This window comes from Mandrillus leucophaeus, unplaced genomic scaffold (genome assembly GCF_000951045.1).
Source record: "Mandrillus leucophaeus isolate KB7577 unplaced genomic scaffold, Mleu.le_1.0 Scaffold154, whole genome shotgun sequence".
Classification (NCBI taxonomy): Eukaryota; Metazoa; Chordata; class Mammalia; order Primates; family Cercopithecidae; genus Mandrillus; species Mandrillus leucophaeus.
Genome location: NW_012101521.1, coordinates 1,180,438 through 1,203,498, shown reverse-complemented (window position 1 = coordinate 1,203,498; position 23,061 = coordinate 1,180,438). Strand labels below are relative to the sequence as shown.

Sequence of the window (23,061 nt, the reverse complement as noted above, 5' to 3'; positions counted from 1 at the left end):
CCCAGGAGATTCCTACAATTCAGAGAGAGGCCAGGTTTGGATTTGGAGTCAGACAGAGCTGGACGCCCTCTAGACTCTGCACTCCCAACCGTGCAACTCTGCAAAAGTCCCTTGCCCATGCATGGAGGCTCAGTTTCCACTTCTTCAAAGAGGAAATAAGGCCAGGTGTGGTGGCTCATGCTTGTCATCCTAGTGCTTTGAGAGGCCAGGGTGGAAGGATCACTTATGTCTAGGAGTTCAAGACCAGCCTGGGCAACGTAGCAAGACCCTTTGTCTATAAAAAATATATAAAAATTATCCAGGTATGGTGACATGTGCTTGTAGCCCCAGCTACTTGGGAGGCTGAACCAGGAGAATTACTTGAGTCAAGGAGTTCAAGGCTGCAGTGAGCGATAATCACACTGCTGCACTCCATCCTGGATGACAGAACAAGACCCTGTCTCAAACAAAATAAACAAAAGAAATGCAAATCATATCTTAGAATCCTCCCAGGGCTGCTGTGAGGACTACATGAGTTTATGTGTGTAAAGCACCCAGCACAGTGGCCAGCACACAGTGGTACTCAATAAACGGTGGTTTCCACTCACTACTGCCTCTTTCCTTCCAAGGCTTCGCCTAGGCTGTTCCACCTTCCAGAAACACCATTCCCCATTGCTGCCCAAGTTGATGCTCCATACTCTATAACAAGTTAATCAGGTATGACCTTGCCCTCAAAGGGCTCCCAGTCCACTGAAGGGGACAGGTGTGCAAAGAGATGACACACAGAGCACATGCCATGGACTGGGAGACATTGGGCAGGGGTAAAGGACCTGACTGGAAGGATGAGAGGCTTCCTAGAAGGAGTTGGTTATGGAGCAAATCATAAAGGGTAAACAGAACGAGTGAGGCAAAGCAGGTGCTAGGAAGCAAGAGGGGTCTCCAAGTGGAAGGATAGGGGATTGGGGGAACCCAGTGCATTTGGGTGCTAAGAACTCTGTACAGGCTGGTGGTGCAGGCCTCTTCTGCAGAGCAAAGGGTCCTGAGGAGCCATGGTTTGTGGCTGGGAGCTGCCCTCTGATGGAGCTCCTGGTGACCTCCCTGGCAGAGGGGACTAGCACCTAGGCATCTTCCCTCTGGTTACAAGCACAATAGGGGGTCTCAGGCAGGCCTGGGCCCAACTCTGATTCATGGGGAGGTGCACCAACCCTCTCTTCCCCAGGGCCAGGTGGGCCTCCTGGTTCCTACAACCAACCTGCCCGAGGATTTTCACCTCTCTGCCTCCCGGACCAGGAGCTAACTCGGGGAGGAAAATGCTAAACACTGATTCAGTGCATCTCAAAAGGAACATCATGTGGGTGCCTGCACAGGTCAGTGAACCTCATGGACACTGCAGGGACAGCAGGACAGGTGTCGGTCCACAGCCAGGAGCCGCCCTACCCGTTGCTCAGCATCTCACCAATCCACTTCTTATCTCAGCATCGAGAGTCCATTGAAGTGGAGAGGAGAGAAAGTGTCCATTGAGCACATATTCTGTTGTACTGGGCGCTTTTTCCCCATGAGGCAGGCTGGGTCTCTCCAGCCGACAGAGGAGGAAATGGAGACTCAGAGAGGTGAAGTTACTTCCGCAAGGCTACCCATATGGGGAAGGGCCCCCAGTCCTTGGTGTCATCCAACGGTGTTGCTCTACCCATCCCACAGGTGAAAAACTGAGGCTAAGAGAAGTTCAGTGACCCCCCCAAGAGAGCACGTGGACCAGACCTCAGAGCACACTGTCTTCAGCCACGATCTGCATCGTGATCTGAGATGACAGTGGGAAGAACGAAAGTACCAAATTTAAAGTCAGGCCAACCTGGATCCCAGTCCTGACTCCACCACTTAAAAGCTGTGTGCCTTTGGGCAAGCAGTTTCACCTCTCTGAGCCTGGCTACTTCTCCTGAAAAAAACAGATGTGATCATAATTCCTTATTTAAAGAACCACTGAGAGAATTAAGTAAAAGAAAGCTCCTGGCAGAGCCCCTGGCACGAGTGAGTAATTCCTCATCCTTCCATTTGAGCACCATTCCCCCACAGTTGACAACTGGGTCATAAAAAATAAATGTGCCTCGGGCCAAGGCCTGGAATGTGACAGCCAGAAGCAAACTGCTGGGTGGCAAGGATTATTATAATTATTATTATTATTATTATTACCACTGCTGCTGGGCACATTTTAAAAAAATTAGGCTAGGTTACAAAAAAGAATTATAGAGAAGAAGAAAACAATATGAAAGCTTTGTGATTTCAAATGTATCCTGGTGCTTGACAGTTCTCAAGTAAGTTCCATTTACAAGCTGAAATGTGGCAGGCAGTGAGGGCGCAGTGTGAGGACTAAGAGGAGAAACTGGCAGTCACCGGGTACAGGCAGCCTCCGAGGACCTGGCCAGTGCCACACTGGGGGTCTCCGCACTTTTACCCTGGGGTCCTTGCTTTGACTGGCCACTCATGTTTACCTTTGCATGAGGTGCTCAGTGTAGCCAGAATGCTGGCCTCCCTGAACCTGTCTAATTCACTCTCAGTCCAGCTCCAGCTCATGGTTGCCTCCTCCAGGCAGCCCTCCCTGATATGCCTCTCCTCCTCCCAGCTTGGCCTCAGCCTACATACACCTCCACTCAGGCACATATCTCTCCAACTTGGAATGATCTGTTGATGTAGACATGGCAGGCCACCACCACCTCCCAAAAGTGAGTCACTTGACGGGTGAGACCCAGTTGAGTTATTTCTGTGTGCCAATACCTGGCATCTAATGAGATTAACAAATATCCATTGACAATGAGCTTCTAGCGACCATCCCCAAATAAGAGCCACTGATGGTGGGGTTAAGTGTGTTCACCCACTAAGCTGGGTCCACAGTACTACTCAGCCCAGATTTGAGGACCCCAGACTGCCCACGACTGAGGGATGGGACTCCCAGGCTTTCTAATTCCCTTCTCTGGGTCCTCTGAGATTCCCAGCAACTGCCCCAGCTCCCAGGATCCAAGGAGTGGGTTCAAAGGCAGACGTGAGATCCCCAAAGACCTAGCGAAATGATACTGGGGAGAAAATAAAGTTTAATTAACTGATCTCAGATGACCACAATAGCAAACGATTTGAAAATTGAAAAGATGTGATTTTAGTTAAGTGGTGGTGAGTTGGGCATGCTCGTTCATTTATTCACTCAACACACATTTATTGAGCACTTGCTCTATGCCTGGCTGAGTGCTAGGCCTTGTCTATTCAGGAGGGATCAAGACAAGTGAGACTCCCACCCTCACGGAACTTAGGGCTGAGGGGAGACAAATCATAAATAAACAGTGTGATCAGAGATGGGAGATTGTTACCAAGGAGACAACAGGAAAGATAACTGGAGACATCTCCTTAGACGGAGGTTTGGGAGTCTGAGACGGTAATGCAAGCCGGACGCCCAAAGATATTTATCACCTTATCGCTAAGAACCACAAAAAGGTTTAAAACCATGTAAATGGACAATATTAGGGAAACAGCAGTTCAGGGAACCATGTCTTCTAATGTTTGTGAAAGTTGTGTGTGTGTGTGTGTGTGTGTGTGTGTTTTGTTTTGTTTTGTTTTGTTTTTGAGACAGAGTCTCATGCTGTCGCCCAGGCTGCAGTGCAGTGGCACAATCTCGGCTCACTGAAACCTCTGCCTCCTGGGTTCAAGCGATTCTCCTGCCTCAGCCTCCTGAGTAGCTGAGATTACAGGCACCTGCCACCATGCCCGGCTAATTTTTGTATTTTTAGTAGAGACGGGGTTTCACCATAACGATCCGGCTGGTCTCGAACTCCTGACCTCAGGTGATCCGCCCGCCTTGGCCACCCAAAGTGCTGGGATTACAAGCGCGAGCCACCGTGCCCGGTCAGAAAGTTTTAATGATATACAGTGTGTTATGAATTATGTAAAATATTTCTAGGAAAAATACTGGAAGAACATCTGCAGGTATAGGACCAGTGGGTTTCTCAGGGTGGTGAAGTGAATGGCGCTTGTTTTCTGGTTTGCTTGAGTGTGTACGTGTATTCTGGTTTTTGGTTTTGCCTTTGTTTTTTCTGATTTCTCTATAGGAAGTATGTAGTAATTTCATTTTTTATTTTTTACTTTTTCCTTGGACAGAATCTCGCTCTGTCACTCAGGCTAGAGTGCAGTAGTGTGATCTCGGCTCACTGCAGCCTCTGCCTCCTGGGTTCCAGAGATTCTCCTGCCTCAGCCTCCCGAGTAGCTGGGATTACAGCACATGCCACTACACCCGGCTAATTTTTGTATTTTTAGTACAGGCAGGGTTTCACCATGTTGGCCAGGCTGGTCTCGAACTCCTGACCTCAGGTAATCTGCCCACCTCAGCCTCCCAAAGTGCTAGGATTACAGGCATGAGCCACTGTGCCCAGCCGTAAATTAGTTGTTTTTAAAAAAAAAAAAAAAACAGGAGCAGGCCAAGCCCTCCCCATGGGCCATTGAGGCTTTGCCCTCCCCAACTTGCCCAATGCTGCCATCTTTGATGATGAAGAAGGAGGAGGAGGAGGAGGAAGAGGAAGAGGAAGAAGGGGAAGAAGGAGAAGGAGGAGAAGAAGGAAGAGGAAAGAAGAAGAAAAAGAAAAAGAAAGAAGGAAGAAGAAGAAGAGCTGACATTGGACAGCCTTGGGGACTTAGCAGCTCCCATTATTGGGGGGCATATCCTGATCACCAGATTTCCTTAATGAAGCTGTACCTGGCCTACTCAACCCCAGTAACTGGCCCAGGCTTGTATCAAAGACCAACGAATTTTCAGACTTTATTTTTCTTCTGAAAGAACAGAGCAAACATTCTCCTGATACCTGCCAGGTAGCAGAGCGAGAACAAAGAAACACCCTACCAGTTCCTGCAAATCAATTGGTCTAAAAAATGCCCCTCAGAAATAAAGAGAAAAACAAGCAAACCACTTCAAACGCTTCTTTGACACGAATTCACGCTGTGACCAATGGCTTTATGCAGACTGTTAACAAACAGGTCAGGTTGGGGAAAGCTCAGAGGGCCTCCGCTTGGGCCCTTTTCCTTCTCAAAAACAATAGGAAAATAAAAAACAACTCTTTTGCTGATTCAAATGGATATATTTGGCCAAAGCTCATTAAACGAATGAGAAAAATCAGTGCTGAGGTCATTTCTCATCTCTTGCCTTCAAGGTCGAGGTCTGGGCTCCTAATCACCCCAAATCATGGGGGAAAGGGTATGAAAAAAGAACCCATCACTGAGTCCCCCGAATAAGAGGGTGCCCCCCCAATATTTGGTTTAGCAAGAATGCCAGCCTTGTTGCATCTGTTAATTTCATTCTCATTCCAGCTTGTTTCATGTCTGAGTTTTGACAATGAAAGAAATGTCATTCTCATTCTCGTGGCCAGCTCTTGGTCACCTCTTCCAGGCAGCCTCTCTGATATGCCCCCAACTCTCCAGGCTTGCCCATATAATATTCGGGACATACTTATAAGGTGACAAGTAGATTAGCCCCCAGGGTTCAGACGGGGCAGACACATCACCTCGCCCAGTGCAGAAACAGACTCTGCAACAGTGGTTCTCCAAGCAGGGTCCCTGGACCAGCAGCATCAGCATTGCCTGGGAACTTGTGAGAAATGCACATTCTCAGGCCTCACCCAGAGCTACTGAATTAGAAACTCTGTGGACAATACTCAGCAATGTGTAAGAGAGTGTGTGTGCATGTGCGTGCACGCGCGTGCTTAGCAACTTTTTTTCTTTCTTGTGGTGTTGTTGTTGTTGTTGTTGTTGTTGTTGTTGTTTTCTGAGATGGAGTCTTGCTCTGTCTCCCAGGCTGGAGTGCAGCCGCACGATCTCTGCTCACTGCAAGCTCCGCCTCCTGGGTTCATGTAATTCTCCTGCCTCAGCCTCCGGAGTAGCTGGAACTACAGGCGTGTGCCACCATGCTCAGCTAATTTTGTGTGTGTGTGTGTGTGTGTGTGTGTGTGTGTGTGTGTGTGTGTGTATGTTTTGGGGTTTTTTGTTTGTTTGTTTGAGACGGAGTCTCGCTGTCTCTCAGGCTGGAGTGCAGTGGCGCCATCTCGGCTCACTGCAAGCTCTGTCTTCTGGTTTCACGCGATTCTCCTGCCTCAGCCTCCGAAGTAGCTGGGACTACAGGCGCCCACCACCACGCCTGGCTAATTTTTTTTTATTTTTAGTAGAGACGGGGTTTCACCTTGTTAGCCAGGATGGTCTCGATCTCCTGACCTCGTGATCCGCCTGCCTTGGCCTCCAAAAGTGCTGGGATTACAGGTGTGAGCCACCGTCGCCAGCCTAATTTTTTGTATTTTTAGCAGAGACAGGGTTTCTCTATGTTGGCCAGGCTGATCTCGAACTCCTGACCTCAGGTGATCTGCCCGCCTCAGCCTCCCAAAATGCTGGGATTACAGGCATGAGCCACGGCACTGGCTGAATTTCTTTAATGACCAATGATGTTGAGCATATTTTCATGTGCTTAGTTGCCATCCATTTACGCTTTTTTTGTACATTCCATCTTTTGCCCATCTTTTTTATTGGGTTTTTCATTTATGAGTTTTGAGAATTACTTTGATATTCTAGATAAAAATCCTTTATCAAATAAGTGATTTGCAAATATTTCCTCTCAGTCGGTGGCTTGCTTTTCATAGTAATAGTGTCTTTCAGAGAGCAGATGATTTAGGCCAAGCTCTGTTCTAAGCATGTTATATACATCATTTCATTTCACCCTCACAACAACCCTATGAGGCAGATGCTGCTACTATCCTTTTGATAAAGTTAATTTGTTCTCTTATGGACTGGGATTTTGATGTCTCATTTAAGAAATCTTTGCCCAGCTCAGGGTTACAGAGATTTTTCTCACTTTTCTTCTAGAAATTGTGTGGTTTGAAGTTTTACAATTAGATCTGTGATTTTTTTGTTAATTTTAGTATATCATGTGAAATATGGATGGATTTATTTTTTCTTTTTTTTTTTGGCACCAGGATATCCAATTATTCTAGCACTATTTGTTTCCCAGACATGTATGTTTGAAAAGAGGCTTTGGAATGGAAATTAGCTAATTCCCTCCATCTGGTGAACTCCTATTCATCCTTCAAAACCCAGGCCAAATGTTCCCTTGGCTAAGAAGTCTTCCCTGGCAAAGGCCAAGTAGCTCTATCAGCTATCCTGTGGTGCTGCAACATTTCGTGCAACCTCTGACATATTCTTATCTCACATGATTGCATTAATTTCCAAGTCTGTGCCTCCTGCTAAAGTAAAAATTCATGGATGAGGACCATACTCCTAGCACTCAGCAGAAGCATACACCTAATATAACACAGGCCCAGCATAGGTGGTGGTAAAGGTATTTGGGAGAGAAGGGAGAAAACAATGGTTAAAATAATTGAATAATAAAATATCAAACCAGTGAACCATTTGCTTTTTTAAACAATGAAATACCTAACTCTCGGCCCCACTCATAGACTATATTCATCACGAAACCATCTCTGAGTGCACCTACCCAAGTTAACCACCAGTAGTATTGACAAAGAGCACCCTATTGATTGATTTAGGCCAAGCCCTGTTCCAAGCACGTTATACACATCATTTCATTTCACCCTCACAACAACCCTATGAGGCACGTACTGCTACTATCATTATTGTACTGAAGAAGAGACAGACCTCCTGGGAGATTAAGGTCCACGCCTGAGGTTCACCTACTTAATAAGTATCAGAGCTGGGGCTTGAACTAGACTGATTCCAGGGCCCTAATCCTACCTCTAAGGTATACTACGTCTGGTTTCCTTTATTTGTCCAAGTCTCCTTTACCCAACAAGCCCAGACCCTACAAAGACAGCCCCTGACTCTTCCACATGACCAACCCTTGCCAACTATGAACCCCAGTACCAAAGGAGACAAGTTGCACGGCGACTCCTCATCACCCTCTCATCTGGCCCCAGGGACACGGACTCACATCCCACCCCTGAGGGACCTCCTCCTTACCTTGGACCACGCGCCCATGCCAAAGGAGCTGCTATCCGCCATCTGGTGCAGGTTCAGCTCCGTCCTGGAAGCACAGAAGGAACCAGGAGTCAGTGGGCTGTTCACACCAGGCCTGGCAGGGCAGGTGGTCGTCACAGTGTGTGGGGCTCCATGCAACTACCCAGACACCCCAGGGACTGTCCCTGGCCTTGGCCCCACTAACTCTGCCCTGGGACATCTTCGATCTCCCAAATATTCCTCATGCATAGCCCTCCCTTGGCCCTTCCTAAACGCCAGGAAATCCCAGGAGAAAGCGTTGTAGAGGAAAATCAGGAGAGCAGGGACTAACTCCAGATCTTCTAATCAGCTGGGTGGCCTCACTCAAGGATAATATTGAAACAGTCAACACAAATGAGCCCTTGCTTCACGTTAAGTTCTAACATGACTCATGACAGCCCCACTCCATCGGTACAATCATTTCCATTTCACCGTTGACAAAACAGAGGCACTGAGAGTGGGTACCTGCCCCAGACCTTCACAGCTAGCAAACACGCAGCCAGAAGCTGAGCTGAGGTCTGCTGGCCCTTCCAGCCCAGACTCCACGCTATCCTGCCATGTGCGTCTCTCCCAGCCTCAGTCTGCACTTTATGAAGCAACACGATGTTTAAGGCTCCTTCCCATGTTCAACCTGCAGGCTCCTCGAGAGTGAGACCTGCAGATGCGCCACCTACTTTTGTAGGCTTGAAGAATGCAAGCCAAAGGCGGGGTGGGTACGGCTATGCCCCCTGCCCCTTCGAATCACACTCTCCACTCACAAAAGCACTGTAGAGCCCCGCCTAGGATCCCCAATCCCCATGCGGGCTCAAATTGGTTCCTGGAAAGCTGGGGGCGGGGGTTACTCATCAGTCTCCAGCCAGCTTGTCTGGTTCTGAGGCCTTCAGCGTCCTCTCCCTAGATTCTCTACAGACCCCACACCCCTCTCTGCCTCGTGACTTGGAAGGACTCTTACCAGCTAGGCTTCAACTCCAACCCCAGTGCTGCCATGTGGCAGACAAGGTAATTCTCTTCTCTGCAACTCACGTTTCCTTATCTGTAAAATGGGCTCCCTACCTCTTCTTGCCTCCCAGGATTAAATGAGATATTGTACACTGCCGGGCTGGCACGGAGTAAGAGCTCTGTTTTCCTGACACTCTCTTCCATTCACTGGAAATTCAATCTGACAAATAATTAAGAAGCATCTACCTGGTGCCAAGCCCTGTGCGAGGTACTGGGAAGGCAGAAAGAAGGACAACAGGGCCCCTGATTCAAAGATCTCCCAGTCCATCTGGTGAGGAAGGGAGACCTGCACTGGCAGGTTTTTGAACCAGAAGCACATACCAGGCACCAAAATGGTAGAAAGGAGAAACCGAGGAGCAAGAATCAGACACTGCTCCTCTTAAAAAGGGATTTGGAGTAGGGTTTTAAAGGATGACTAGGAGTTTGCCACATGAGTGCATGACAGAAAGGACATTTGGGCAAGTGGGAACCTGATTTTGACCTTTGGAAGCTTCCATGTCGGTGAGGGACCAAGTTGGCAGCGGCAGAGGTAGAGAAAGGGAAGTAACTGGGGGATTAACAAGGAACCTTCAGAATGACAATGACTCCCTGAGGGGACTGAGTTGCTCCAAGCACTTTACTCCCTTGGGGTCCCTGAAACTCATCTAGGCAGCCCTTTCCTCTCAGACGCAGCTTTGGCCCAGTTCCTAAGGATGCCAAACTCAATAAGGATGCCTCCAGCATGGAGGGCCCCCGGCCTGGGCCTGGCTGGGAGTAGAGGTCGGGCATCCTCTGCTAGCCGCAGTTGAGCCTCATCCTTCCTGGGTCCACCTCAGGGTAAGCCTCCAAATCCCCCTCTCCAGCAGGCAATGCTTCTATCCTCAGAATCAAGCCCCACCCATGGGGTGCAGAAGAGAGCGCCCCAGTGTGGGGCTCCAGGGCTGGAACAGGGGTGATGTGTGTGTCCTTCAGTGTTCTGAGAGGTGAGAAAATGGAGGTCCCAAGAGGTGAGGCCATGGGGCTGAAAGTGGGGCTCAAACTCCTATGTTCAGGGTCCACCTACCTATTCCTTCCTGCATTACACCGTTACTATGCACCACACATGGTGCCTGCTGCCTTGACATGTGATCTCATTTAAATGCCTACGGGGTTGGTACTAGTAGGAACCCATTTTACAGAAGGAGAAATCAAGGCTCAGAGAAGCCCATGTGGGGCAAAGCCAGGATCAAACCCATGTCCCTCTGAATCCAAAGTCATTCCTTTGGATGACCTGGTCAGGGCCTGGTCAGGGCCTGTCGGGGGTATCAAGGCAGATCAAATCCTCCAAAAACAAAAAACACACACAAAGCAATCGCTATGTCCGGGCACTATTTTAAGAAGTATTGTTGGCTGGGCGCGGTGGCTCACGCCTGTAATCCCAGCACTTTGGGAGGCCGAGGTGGGTGGATCACGAGGTCAAGAGATTGAGACCATCCTGGCTAACAAGGTGAAACCCCATCTCTACTAAAAATACAAAAAATTAGCCAGGCGTGGTGGCGGGCGCCTGTAGTCCCAGCTACTCAGGAGGCTGAGGCAGGAGAATGGTGTGAACCCGGGAGGCAGAGCTTGCAGTGAGCCGAGATCGCACCACTGCTCTCCAGCCTGGGCGACAGAGTGAGACTCCATCTCAACAAAAAACAAACCAAAAAAAGTATTGTCTACCTGTTCATATTTTAACTCTCACCACAACACTGTGATATAGTCACATCTATTTTTGTAGATAAGGAAAGTCAGGCTCAGAGAGGTGAAGTCATTAGCTCAAGGTCACACAGCCGACAAGTGGAAAAGCCAACATACAAATCCACACAGCCTGGTCCCCGAGTTGGTGGTCCTTATCACTCTGCTATACAACCCTACTCCAAGTTCTCCTACAGATTCCCAAGACCTTCTAGAAGTTTCCCTGCTGCTCAGTTACTATCACTCTGAAAAGTGGGAGTTCCTTCTCTTCTCTGCCTTCTCTCTGCAGGTTATAGCTGTCCCTCCAGCCTTAGCCAGGACACACAGGACAGGTTGAGGCTGCCCTTCAGATGGGGAGGGAAGGCTGGGGAACAAACAGTGATGAGGTTAGAGCACAGTAACCACAAATTATCACCCCTCATGTGGGAAAACTCATTTTCTCTCTCTCTGGCGCTTCACGAGGACCGTGCCCATCCATCCAACAGAGGAGGAAACCAAGGCTCTGGGAGAGGAAGCCACATAAGCCACATGCCTAACGATGCCCTGTAGATTTGGGGAAGGGCAGAGATGGCTTTTTAGGCCACCTCCTCCAGGAAGCCCTCCAAGATGAGGCTTGCCTGACTACCCAGCTCACTGCCCCACTCAGCGGCAGGTCTGTCCCGAGGAACCTCATGTAGGCATACCCTACTATACACCCAAAGCTTCCACAAAAGTTTAGAAACTTCTGGAAGATGTGGGGGTCTGCTGTCCCTCTCCCTCTTCCCACACCGCCGCCAGAACCAGTATTGACATGCCACTATCACAGCAGACAGCCTTGACTCCCAGCATTTATAAAGAGCTGAATGTGAATTATCTCAGTTCTATAAGGTCTAAGAAAGGTGTTGTTTCCACATTACAAAGAAAGAAACCGAGGCTCAGGGTGGATGACATGTGACCAAAGTCACCCAGCCCAAGAGCTGTGTGTACCCAGGCAGCTGGAATCGGAGACCATGTTCCTAATCCCTGGGTCCCATGGCCTCTCAGTACTGGGCAGAAGCTAAGGCTGGGCCCCCAAAGAACAGGTGCTCTTTGTTGCACTGCCCTCGGCTGTCTCTACCTGCCCCACATGCTCACCTGAGATCCAAGTCCAATCCAGCCAGCATCTGGGAGAAAACCTGGAAGTTACTTTCCCCTTCCGGCTGCCGCGCCACACGGCTCTTCTCCAAAAGCATTGTCTGCAGGGAGAGAAGAGGGGCACCCAGTCAGCGCTTTGCGTACATCTGCACATGCCTGATGCCCAGCTACCCGGGGTGCCCCACTCTGATCCACTCCTTTTTTTTTTTTTTTTTTTCCAAGATGGAATCTCGCTCTGTTGCCCAGGCTGGTGTACAGTGGTGTGATCTCGGCTCACTGAAAGCTCTGCCTCCTGGGTTCATGCCATTCTCCTGCCTCAGCCTCCCAAGTAGCTGGGACCACAGGTGCCCGCCACCACGCCCGGCTAATTTTTTTGTATTTTTAGTAGAGATGGGGTTTCACAGTGTTAGCCAGGATGGTCTCCATCTCCTGACCTTGTGATCCGCCCATCTCAGGCTCCAAAAGTGCTGGGATTACAGGCCTGAGGCACCGTGCCCAGCCTCTGATCCACTCTTTGAGTCAACATCTCAGGTCCAAATTTTGCTGGCAACCTCCATATCAGAACTTCTCATCCTTTATCTCACTAATTCAGAGTCCACCTAGGAAATTAACTAATGCAATAGATTCAGTCCAATTAAAGTATCAAAGGTACCTTAATTGGTAGTAACAATCAAATGAGGCCACCTTCCAACATATTCCCTTTTTAATAGAAGCCTTTAATACCTTAACCCAAATAGTGATTAAGGGTAGGATTTCAGGGCCAGGACAGAAAAGGGACTTACTTGGCGTGGAGGGGTTTTCCTTGAGTCTGGATATTATACCAGCTCCACTTTACAAACAACTCTTCTAATAACCTAATCCTATTTTCTGTTCAAGCAGGACGTCTGAGGGAGACGGGGAGGGGTGCGGGTGATTTTGGAGATGGGGACAAACAGGCCATGTGTTCATCACACACGGACTGTTGCGGAAGGCTGGCGAATGTCTGTTTAATTTCAACTTGCGCTTTTAAGACCTGGCTAATGAGAGGCTGAATTCTGTATTTGCTCATGAATATTTCATTCCCCTGACAGTCCGAAGCACAGACGGGCTGGCTTGCTCCAGAAGGGATGTTCCAGGGCACCGAGTGAGGTGGGGGGCAACTGGCCCCAGTTAGGGGATCCATGACCATTTCATTATTTATTATTATTCTTACTTTTTTTGTGTGTGAGATGGAGTTCCCCTCTTTTTGCCCAGGCTGGAGTGCAATGGCACGATCTCGACTCACTGCAACCTCCGCCTCCTGGGTTCAAGCAATTCTCCTGCCTCAGCCTCCCGAGTAGCTGAGATTACAGGCACCTGCCACCACGCCCAGCTAATTTTTGCATTTTAGTAGAAACAGGGTTTCACCATATTGGTCGGGCTGGTCTCAAACCCCTGACCTCGGGTGATCCACCCGCCTCGACCTCCCAAAGTGCTGGGATTACAGGCGTGAGCCACCACCATGACCATTTCAGACACATCCTAGAGTCCCAGCTGGAGGCATGGGCTCTACTGAGTGGGGCTAGAGACACAGCAGCCTCAAGGGCCCCCTTGCACGTCCCCCCAGAGGCCTCACCTGGAGCTGAGCAGCCGTGATGCGGCCGGTAGCATTGAAGTCCAGCGACATCACCATGGAGAACCGGGTGGCGCTGCAGCTGTGAGCCATGGACACAGAGCCAAAGGCCCGGAGGACAGTGAAGGTGGCTCGGATCTTCTCCACTGTTGGGGGCAGCATAGGGCCACATGTCACTGATGGACCAGGAGCTGCCACTCCCACCTCGCACAGGTCCACCTTTTCCATGGCCCCTGCTTGGGCCAGTCCTCATCCTGGCCTCAGCCCCCTGTGGGCTTCCTGTGAGCTTCCTGCCACCCACTCCCTGCCCAACCCAACTATAAACCACATACATTTCACTGAGCACCGATTGCTGGACTGACCCTGTACTACCAGCCCTGGTGTAGGGGAAACAAGACTCAATCTAGAAGGGCCAGGGATAGGCACCATCTGGGTAACAGAGGCTGCCCTAGGGCTTCCCAGACATAATGGAGCCTAGGAAGAGGTGAGGATAACACTCTGGGGCCTGCACTCACAGCTTAGAAGCAGGCTTGCAAAGCCCTATAATCTCCCCACTACTATTCATTGCATACCTACAATGCAACAAGCACTGTGCTAAGCACCTGGATACAGCCTGACCTGACTTCCACCCTCAGACGCATGCAATTCACAGCACAACTACATTCTGAGAGACTGTGCCTCTTCCCACTGTATCTCCAGTTTCTAGCATGAGCCAGACGTAAAGTAGGTGTTCAGCAAAGTATTGGAATAATCCTAGTGGAGAAGCAGTATAGCCAAGCGGTTAGAAGAGACTGAGGATCTTCCCTTTGCTGGTTACCTGATTTGGGGCAAATTAACTAGTTAATTATTAATTATTTATAATTAATTAATTAATAATCAAACAATTAATTGACTAATTAAATCTAATCCTCATGTGGCTGTCATGACGACTAAAAGTTTTGGGGGTTTTTTTTGTTTTTTGTTTTTGTTTTTGAGACAGAGTCTCGCTCTGTCGCCCAGGCTGCAGTGCAGTGCAGTGGCGGTTCACGCCATTCTCCTGCCTCAGCCTCCGGAGCAGCTGGGACTACAGGCACCCGCCACCACACCTGGCTAAGTTTTTTGTATTTTTAGCAGAGACGGGGTTTCACCATGTTAGTCAGGATGGTCTCGATTTCCTGACCTTGTGATCCGCCCACCTCGTCCTCCCAAAGTGCTGGGATTACAGGCGTGAGCCACCGCGCCCGGCCGAGGACCAAAAGATTTAATAATGTCACATACTTAGAAAATATTCCAAAGGTGGAACTATTATTATAGTTATTATTAGAAACACAATATTGCCTGCATCATGTATTCTCAATGGGAGGATATTGTCCCTGAGATGAGTAAAAACTGATTCTTAGAAGTGGTGGTAAAAAAAAATTTATACAAAAAATTAAATATAAAAAATATTTGTATAAATATATTTTATATTCTATATATGTATAAATATAAAAAAGTATATAAAAATGTTTATGTATAAAACATAAATATACATAAAGGAATATATGGCTTATCTGTGGTAGTAACATTTCACCATAGGGGAAATGATTAAGGGGAATAAATGTCTTAAAAGGCTTTTCAGAGTGTGCAATAATGAAAAAGAGCTGAGAACAGTGCCACAATGGTGAGAGCTCTACAGCCAGTAGGCCAAGGTTTGAATCTCAGCTCTAGGAGTATTTGCTGTGTGACATCAGGCAAGCTGAATCTCAATGCCTTCAATCTATAAAATTTAAATAATAGCATCTACCTTATAGGGCTGTCTTAGATTTAAAAAAAAAAAGTTCAGGCTGGACACAAGACTCACACCTGTAATCCTAGCACATTGGAAGGCCGAGGTGGGTGGATCGCTAGAGCCCAGGGGTTCTAAACCAGCCTGGACATGGTGAAACCCCATCTCTACAAAAAAAAAAAAAAAATAGCCAAGGGTGGTGGCGTGTACCTGTAATCCCAGCTACTCAGGAGGCTGAGGTGGGAGGATCACTTGAGCCTAGGAGGTCAAGGTTGCTGTGAGCTGAGATCACACTACTGCACTCCAGCCTCGGTGACAGAGTAAGACCCTGTCTCAATAATAATAATAATAATAATAATAAAGTTAGTATCCTTGGAATTGGGCCTGAAATATAGGTTTCAGCAAGCATTTACTAAGATCATTATTAATATTATAGTTGTTATTATTAATTGGTTTTTTTTTTTTTTTTTTTTGAGACAGAGTCTTGCTGTCTCACAGGCTGGAGTGCAGTGGTGCGATCTCGGCTCACTGCAAGCTCCGCCTCCCGGGTTTACGCCATTCTCGTGCCTCAGCCTCCCGAGTAGCTGGGACTAGAGGCGCCTGCCACCACACTCGGCTAATTTTTTGTATTTTTATAGAGACGGGGTTTCACCATGTTAGCCAGGATGGTCTCGATCTCCTGACCTCGTGATCCGCCTACCTTGGCCTCCCAAAGTGCTGGACTGCAGGCGTGAGCCACCGCGCCCGGCCAATTGGTATTCTTTTTTTAAGGCTCAGGTCAAATATCACATCCTAGAAAAAGCCCTCCTACAGCCCTCCTCTACACTCCCTGAGTTTCTTCCCTAGCCTGCTCTGCCAGCACTTTTTGAACAACACTCAAGTTTGAACGTAGGTACAGTTCAGTTTCCACTCCGGCTATTAGCTTCTATGAGTGTAGACTCTGTCCTTGAATCTTCACTCTTCGAGTCCTCTGTTCAGTTCAGCAGGTTGTGCACTGCCCAAAGACACCACATCCCTGGGGTGCCTCAATCACATCGCACTCTCCTAGATTTGTGTACGAATATTAGGATGATTTCCCAGCAGATGGCAGTCAAGTATCCAGTTCTAACAATGTCCATGTGTGATGACTGTTCTGCAAACAGCCATCAATGTCTTGAAGAAGGAGTACCTTATTCTAATTTCAACAAATATATCCCAGTGACCTAGGGATAGCCCTGCCCAGTAGCAAGCATGGGGTCTGTACGTATCTGGTGCTCAGTGAATGCTAGCTGAATGAATATAAGAAAGAGCAGCTCAGCACCCCCTTCCAGCTCTCCCCGTCCTGACCCCGACTCTACATGTCACCTAGAGACCACCGTACCTGAGACCTTGCCATCCACACTGCCTGCCATCCCCACCAGGTGTTCCAGGACCTGCTCACAGCAGGCGGTCTTCCCAGCCCCACTCCGGCCCAGGGCCACAACACTCTGGTCTCTCCCCTGGTTCAGTAGCGCCCAGTATGCCCGCTGGGCCATGGAGCCAATGTGGGCGGGCAGGCCATCCCGGCGGCCCTTGGGCACCTGCAGGAAGATCACAGGTGTCAGTCACCCCATCCAGCCGTTGCCTAGGGAGCATTCTAAAACAGTGCCCCTCCCCAGGCCTAGGGTCCAGATCTGTGTCCCTGCCTCCAGATCTGCGTCCCTGCCTCCCTTCCTACTCTACTGGGAGGAGCCGAGCCTGTGTGTCTAGTTCTGCCCCTGGAGCCCTGTGAGTCCTTGGACAACCCATGCCTGTTTTCTGAGCCTAGGTCTCCTCTTTAGTTAGTTAGAGGCCTGAATGAGAGCTACATTCGTCCATGAGATTCATCTCACTGGTTACTCAAAGCATCGCATACTATCTGCCTGAAGCGAGGCAGCTGGATCGAGGGCATAATTATCCATTACGATTAGTGATGTCTGCCATGGACACAGGGAACGGCACATGGGGGAGTTAGTGGTATGTGTGCTACATATTTGCTGTAACAGATTTAGGTGATACCTGAAATCATATGTGCTTCATCCACTCATTCATACTTCATTCAGTAAAATAATCCATTAGTGTCTACTATGCAGCAGGCACTCGGGCACAGCGTGACACAAAATGGATAAAGGAAATTCTAGCCAATTGCAAAGAGATACCATTATATGCCTATTACAATGGCTGAAAAAACATTTAACAGTCACTACCAAGTTTGGTGAAGATGAGGAGTGACTGGAATTCTCATACGATGCTAATGGGAATGCTGAATGATGCAGCCGCTATGGAAAACAGCTTGGCAGTTTCTTCTACAGTGAGATGCACACTCATTACCCCTCTCCACAACCCCACAACCCCTCTCCAGGTGTTTACCCTAAAGAAATAATGTATGTTCACAAAAAATCCCTCTATGTCATTGGTTATATTGACTATACATTCGAAATCACCAAAAACTAAAACAACACAAATGTCCTTCAACTAGTGAACTAGGATAATCACCCATCTTGGTTGTTCTTTTGTTTTTTGTTTTTGTTTTGAGATGGAGTTTTGCTCTCTGTTGCCCAGGCTGGAGTGCAACGGTGCCATCTCGGCTCACTGCAACCTCCACCTCCTAGGTTTAAGCGATTCTCCTGCCTCAGCCTCCTGAGTAGCTGGGCTTAAGGCGTGCACCACCATGCCTGGCTAATTTTTGTATTTTTAGTAGAAATGGGGTTTCACCATGTTAGCCAGGCTTGTCTCAAACTCCTGACCTCAGGTGATCCGCCAGCCTCGGCCTCCCAAATTGCTATCCTGGTTTTAGCATTGAAAGTCTCATGTCCCAGAAAACGTTTTAGTCCCAGGAAAACCAGGACAAGTGGTCACCCTATGAACAAATAAGTACAATGAAATAAAGTACAATGAAATAAGTACATCAGTGAAATAAAGGAACAAACTATGGATAAATAAAACCATACAGGTGAATCTCCAATGCATTGTGTTGCCTGGCAATTCAAAAGGTTACATACCATACAATGCCATTTACATGTTTTTTTTTGTTTTGTTTTGTTTTGTTTTTTGAAAAAGGCAAAACTATGGGGACAAAAAAAACAGATCAGTGTCTACCAGGGGTAGAACTTGGGGCTGAGTTGACCACAGAGGGGCCCAGAGAACTTTTGGGGGTGACGGGAACTGTCATGTAATTGATTGTTGAAGCAGTTACACAACTATACACCTTAGTTAAAAACACACAGAACTGGGCACTAAAAAGGTAAACTAGACTATAACGTAAATTACACCTCAGTAAACCTGATTTTTTTTTTTTTTTTTTTAAGTCCCTGCTTGGTGGAGCTTGCCTTCTGGTGGGAAGACAGAGATGATCAACAAAAGATATAATTCAATTGTAGTGAACGGGAGGCATTTGAAAGCCACAAGGCTGGATGAGATCACCAGGAAGAGTGTGGGGACGGAGCACCCTGACAGGCACAGGTCAGGGAGACCACAAAGAAGACTGACTGGGCGGCCAGTGGGCCAGAAGGAAAACCAGGAAAGCGGAGTCTTAGAGCCAAGGAAGGGTGTGTTTCCAGGAAGTGGGAGGAAAATGCTGCCGAGTTCAGTAAGAGGAGACCAGAGACTTGACATTGGATTTGGCAGCAAGGGAAGAGGGCGGGAGGTTACTGTGAGGTCAGCGGAGAGGCACCAAAAGAAACAAGAGGAATGGGCCCTGCTGCATGAGGATGCCTGAAGCCCAGGATACTGAGGGTGCCCACTGGGCCTGCCAAGGCCCCATCTGCCCTCCCTAGCGCAGTCCCTTGGCCGAACTAGGGGCACAAACCCCGGTGTGATGGCCCTCCCCTCAGTCTGGATGCCTAGCTTGGGGCTGGGGCTGTCCCCAATCCACTGTTGGCTTTTCCTGCTCCAAGCCCCTGAGGAACAGTCATGAGTCCCTATCCTGATGCCAGATGTAGGGCTCAGCAGGACCCTAATGCAGGCAAAGCGGGGATATGCCCCCACACTGGCTGACCACAGCCTTAGGGCTTAAGGCAGGCAGAGGGTCCTGGAGTCTGAGTCCTAGAGCCATCCCCCAGTCTGGGAAAACTAAAGTTCAAGGAACGGACAGCCCCATCCATCAGCCCGCTCAGGTCCACTGCCTGGAGGGAGAAGGAAGAATTCTGCACAGCCAGGTTCCTGAAGGCACTCATACATGTGTGCACACACACGTGCCTTCGCATCTGTGTACATGTGCCCTTGCACACATGCACGAAAGTGTGCTTGTAGGCACATGCACACAACAGTTGCCGAGGGCTCTGCACACCCATGCTCAAACTCACGCTCTTATTCACCAAGACCTGCACGCCCCCGGGCACACACCCAGACCCGGGTGGGTCTAGCCCCACAGTGAGAGAGGCCCCCAGTGTGGCCCAGACCCCACCCAGCCCATCCTCAAGGTGGTCTCAGCCTCGCCGCAGGCCTGTGCTCCCACCTGGTGGCCATTTGGGGAATCAGAGGTTGATCCAGCCTAAGGACAGGAGATGGGTGTGGGTTTGAGGGTGGGAAGCTGGAAGACTTGAGGGAAGGGTGGGGACCAGTGCCGCACCCCACCCCAGGGTTAGGAAGGGAGGTAGGGGGATCTACCTTCAGGGTGTGTACCAACGCCTGCACCTTTTAGCACTTTTGCCTAAGTTCCGATGCCTCGGTCCAGGACGGCCAATGAGGGCCTGCTTGCTATCTGGGCCTATAAAAATGTCCCTTCCAGGGATTTTCAGGGAGCCAGAGAAGTCACTCGGCAATTCAGACAGCTCAGAGGCCTTGGGTTGCAGTCACAGAAGCCTAAGCACTCATCACAGGGATGGGAGAGGGCACGCGCCAAGCTCTGGCCCACCCAGAGCTTCTGAGGTCCTCCCAGGGCCCTTGACCACGGACAGCTGTGATGGGAGAGCCGCTGGGAGTGACTGCAGGGGTGGCGTGGGTCACTCTGAGGAGAAAAGTCTTGGAGAGAGGGGTACAGGGCCACTATATCCCCTTTAATGGCTTTAGCATTGCTCAGGGAATAGGGATGGGTTTGTTCCACAGGGCCCCAAAGGGTAAGATGTGGCTTTTCACCCCCAGTTGGCAGAGGAGAACATGGAAACCAGAAGAAGTATCATGATCTTTCCTGGACACCAGGTGTCCTAGGGGCTTGTGACTTCCCACTGAGTCTCCAGAACAGCACACAGGTAAGATGTCTTGCCTCCGACAGGCCTCCCTGCCTCCACTGAGCCTCTTCCCATCTGTCCTCTACCCAGCAGCCAAAGGCATCCTTTTACAGCCTAAGTCACAGCACATCATTGCTCTGCTAAAAACCCCAGTAGGGACTCTCTCTAAGCCTACTCTGGCCGGGGAGGCGGCCCAGTTCATAAAAAATAAAAATCGGCCAGGCGTGGTGGCTCACGCCTGTAATCCCAGCACTTTGGGAGGCCAAGGCAGGTGGATCACAATATCAGGAGATTGAGACCATCCTGGCTAACACGTTGAAACCCTGTCTCTACTAAAAATACAAAAATTACCCAGGCGTGGCAGCGGGCGCCTGTAGTCCCAGCTACTCGGGAGGCTGAGGCAGGAGAAAGGCGTGAACCCGGAAGGCGGAACTTGCAGTGAACGGAGATCGCGCCACTGCACTCCAGCCTGGGCAACAGAGTGAGACTCCGTCTCAAAAGTAAGTAAGTAAATAAATAAATAAATATCCACAGTAGCTGCCATCCCACTCAGAGTAAAAGCCAGAATCATCATCCTGAGAACTGACCCCGGCTCTGCCCTGGCTTTTCCGAACCTCTCCCACCTCTTCCTCCACTCATCTGCTCGGGCCACTCTTATCTTTATTGTTGATGGTCTGTCTTTCCTTCCTAGAACAGCAACTCCACAAGGGCAGGCTTGCTCGCCCGGCATCTTCCGTGCTGCTCTTTGTGCCTGGCCCGGTAGGAGAGCCTCAATCAATAGCTCAATCACTATTGAATTACTGAAGGGCCGCGCTTCAGTGACTCGGCTGAGGTGCCTCGTGCGTCCACAAGGTGGCGCTTAGAGATTTCCTTTGCTCTTGTCCGTCTCAACAAAAATCGGCCGTTTCTACACTTGCGAGGAAAAAAACTAAAGCACAACTGCAGCTTCCGTTTCCCCGTTGATGTGGGTGCTCAGGACTCCCAAGAGTTCAGCAAGAGCACACAGGAGCCCGGTGCCCTGGGTTTTCTCCCAGCTCCTCTGCTTGCTAGACCTGAGAGTTTAGCCTACGCCTGGCCCAGCTGGCTCTTCTCATCTGTAAAATGGGCTAATCACAGTACCTGTGTTTTCAGGTGGATATGTGAGAATGAACTGAGTTAATACACGGTGCATGAGGCAGTGTCTGGTAGAGTTCATACTCATTCAGTATTTTCTTTCGTTATTCTTGTGGCATTTCATGCTGCTGTTTCTGTCCTAATGGTGACTGATCTTTCCACCCAGGGAATGGGGGAATCTCATGGTCCACGCCACAGGATGCCCACAATGCCGCGAGAAGGACGCTGCTTGCAGACAGGTAGACTGGGGGCTCTCATGGTTGTACTGTCACCTCAGATGCAGAGGGATCCCCCCAGACCCTCCTGCCCTCAGCTTCCCAGCCCTGCCCCCCATAGTCCCACCTCACCTTCCCTGCAGACGGCACCGAGGGCCCCCGGGGCTGGAGGACGATCAGATCAGGTCCCGTGCAGGTGTGCGGCCGCTGAGCCCTGTAGCGCTGCAGAAGCGTGTTCAGGACACTGGATTCGTTGATACTGATGAGAGAGGCCAGGTCCTCGGCCTGGTCCAGCTCAGGGGGGTTGGCCTGTGAAACCGTCACATAGAGTCTCCTCTGGCCTCCTGGGCCCCCAACACACACACACACACACACACACACACACACACACACAGCCCTCCTTTTGAGAGCTATGTGCCAAAGACCGGAACAGAGCACAGGGACTCTGGATGGGAAGTGATGAAGCCCTACGAATAAAATAGGGCCATGCCTTCTCCTTGTCCTCTGTGGACAACCCCTCTTCGCTGTGGTCCTGCACTCGGTGGACCATGAGGGCAGACGCTCCCAAGGCAGACTTGACGAAATTCAAAGCACTTTCTGAATCTCAAACACCACAAAAAGACAGGTGATGCTCCAGTGTGTGCGAGCATTCACTGCCATTTCCTTCTCTTCTGGGTCTTATGGAGAAGCTGTCAATATGCTCCGTGATACCCAGGAGAGGAGGCCAATGGCCAAACCGCCTCACTGGTCTCATAGCCCATCATGCACTGATTCCTAGGAAACCATCTGATTCCTAGGAAAAACCACTGATTCCTAGGAAACCTTAGCAGCAAGGGGTGTGTGAAGCTGCTTCCTGAAACATCTATTCTAAGAGGCGTCCTATCATTCTCTCCAGCTTCAGGGAGTTTTCTGAACCTAGTAGTCTCGGGTTTGGGCCAAGCTTGAGCCCTCTCATAGATCAGCCTTTCTTGCAAGGCCACTGAGCCTTTGTAAACGCCCAACGTGGGAGAGGAAGCCTGAGGTGGGCAGAGGAGGAGCAGAAAGGAATGCAAATGAGCAAGGAGGAAAACTCCTTCTAAATTATCAGGCTGCAAGGGGGTGGAAAGGGGATGATAGAACCTTTTTTTTCTATCATTACACTGTGATTTGTCCTCAAAAGGATTTATGGTGCACAACAAAAAATGTATTCAAAACAATTTAAAGAGCAAAGCTGAAAGTAAGTTTGATGCCGAAATATAGGCCATTGGAACCTATGCTGTGGTTAAGGGCAGGCAGCAAATTTGGCTCTGAGTTCCCTGGCAGCCAGAGTGAAAACAGAAACATGCTCTGTAGTATGATTTGCAATACGTATAAAATTAAAAGCAGTCATTTTTTTGGGTCCATCAGAAGAACTCCCAGTTCTAAGACCTGATAAACATGTCC

At 49.3% G+C, this 23,061-nt stretch overlaps 1 protein-coding gene across 1 annotated transcript in view; it reads right to left on the bottom strand.

Annotated features, from left to right (window-relative positions):
• MYO18B (myosin XVIIIB) overlaps positions 1-23,061 on the bottom strand; it is a 316,623-nt gene that overhangs the window by 281,644 nt on the left and 11,918 nt on the right. The window contains exons 7-10 of the mRNA XM_011975366.1: positions 16,507-16,705; positions 13,403-13,545; positions 11,809-11,909; positions 7,966-8,029 (exon numbers count right to left, since the gene is read on the bottom strand). Coding sequence (XP_011830756.1) covers positions 7,966-8,029; positions 11,809-11,909; positions 13,403-13,545; positions 16,507-16,705 — 507 coding nt within the window. The remainder of the gene's footprint in view (positions 1-7,965; positions 8,030-11,808; positions 11,910-13,402; positions 13,546-16,506; positions 16,706-23,061) is intronic.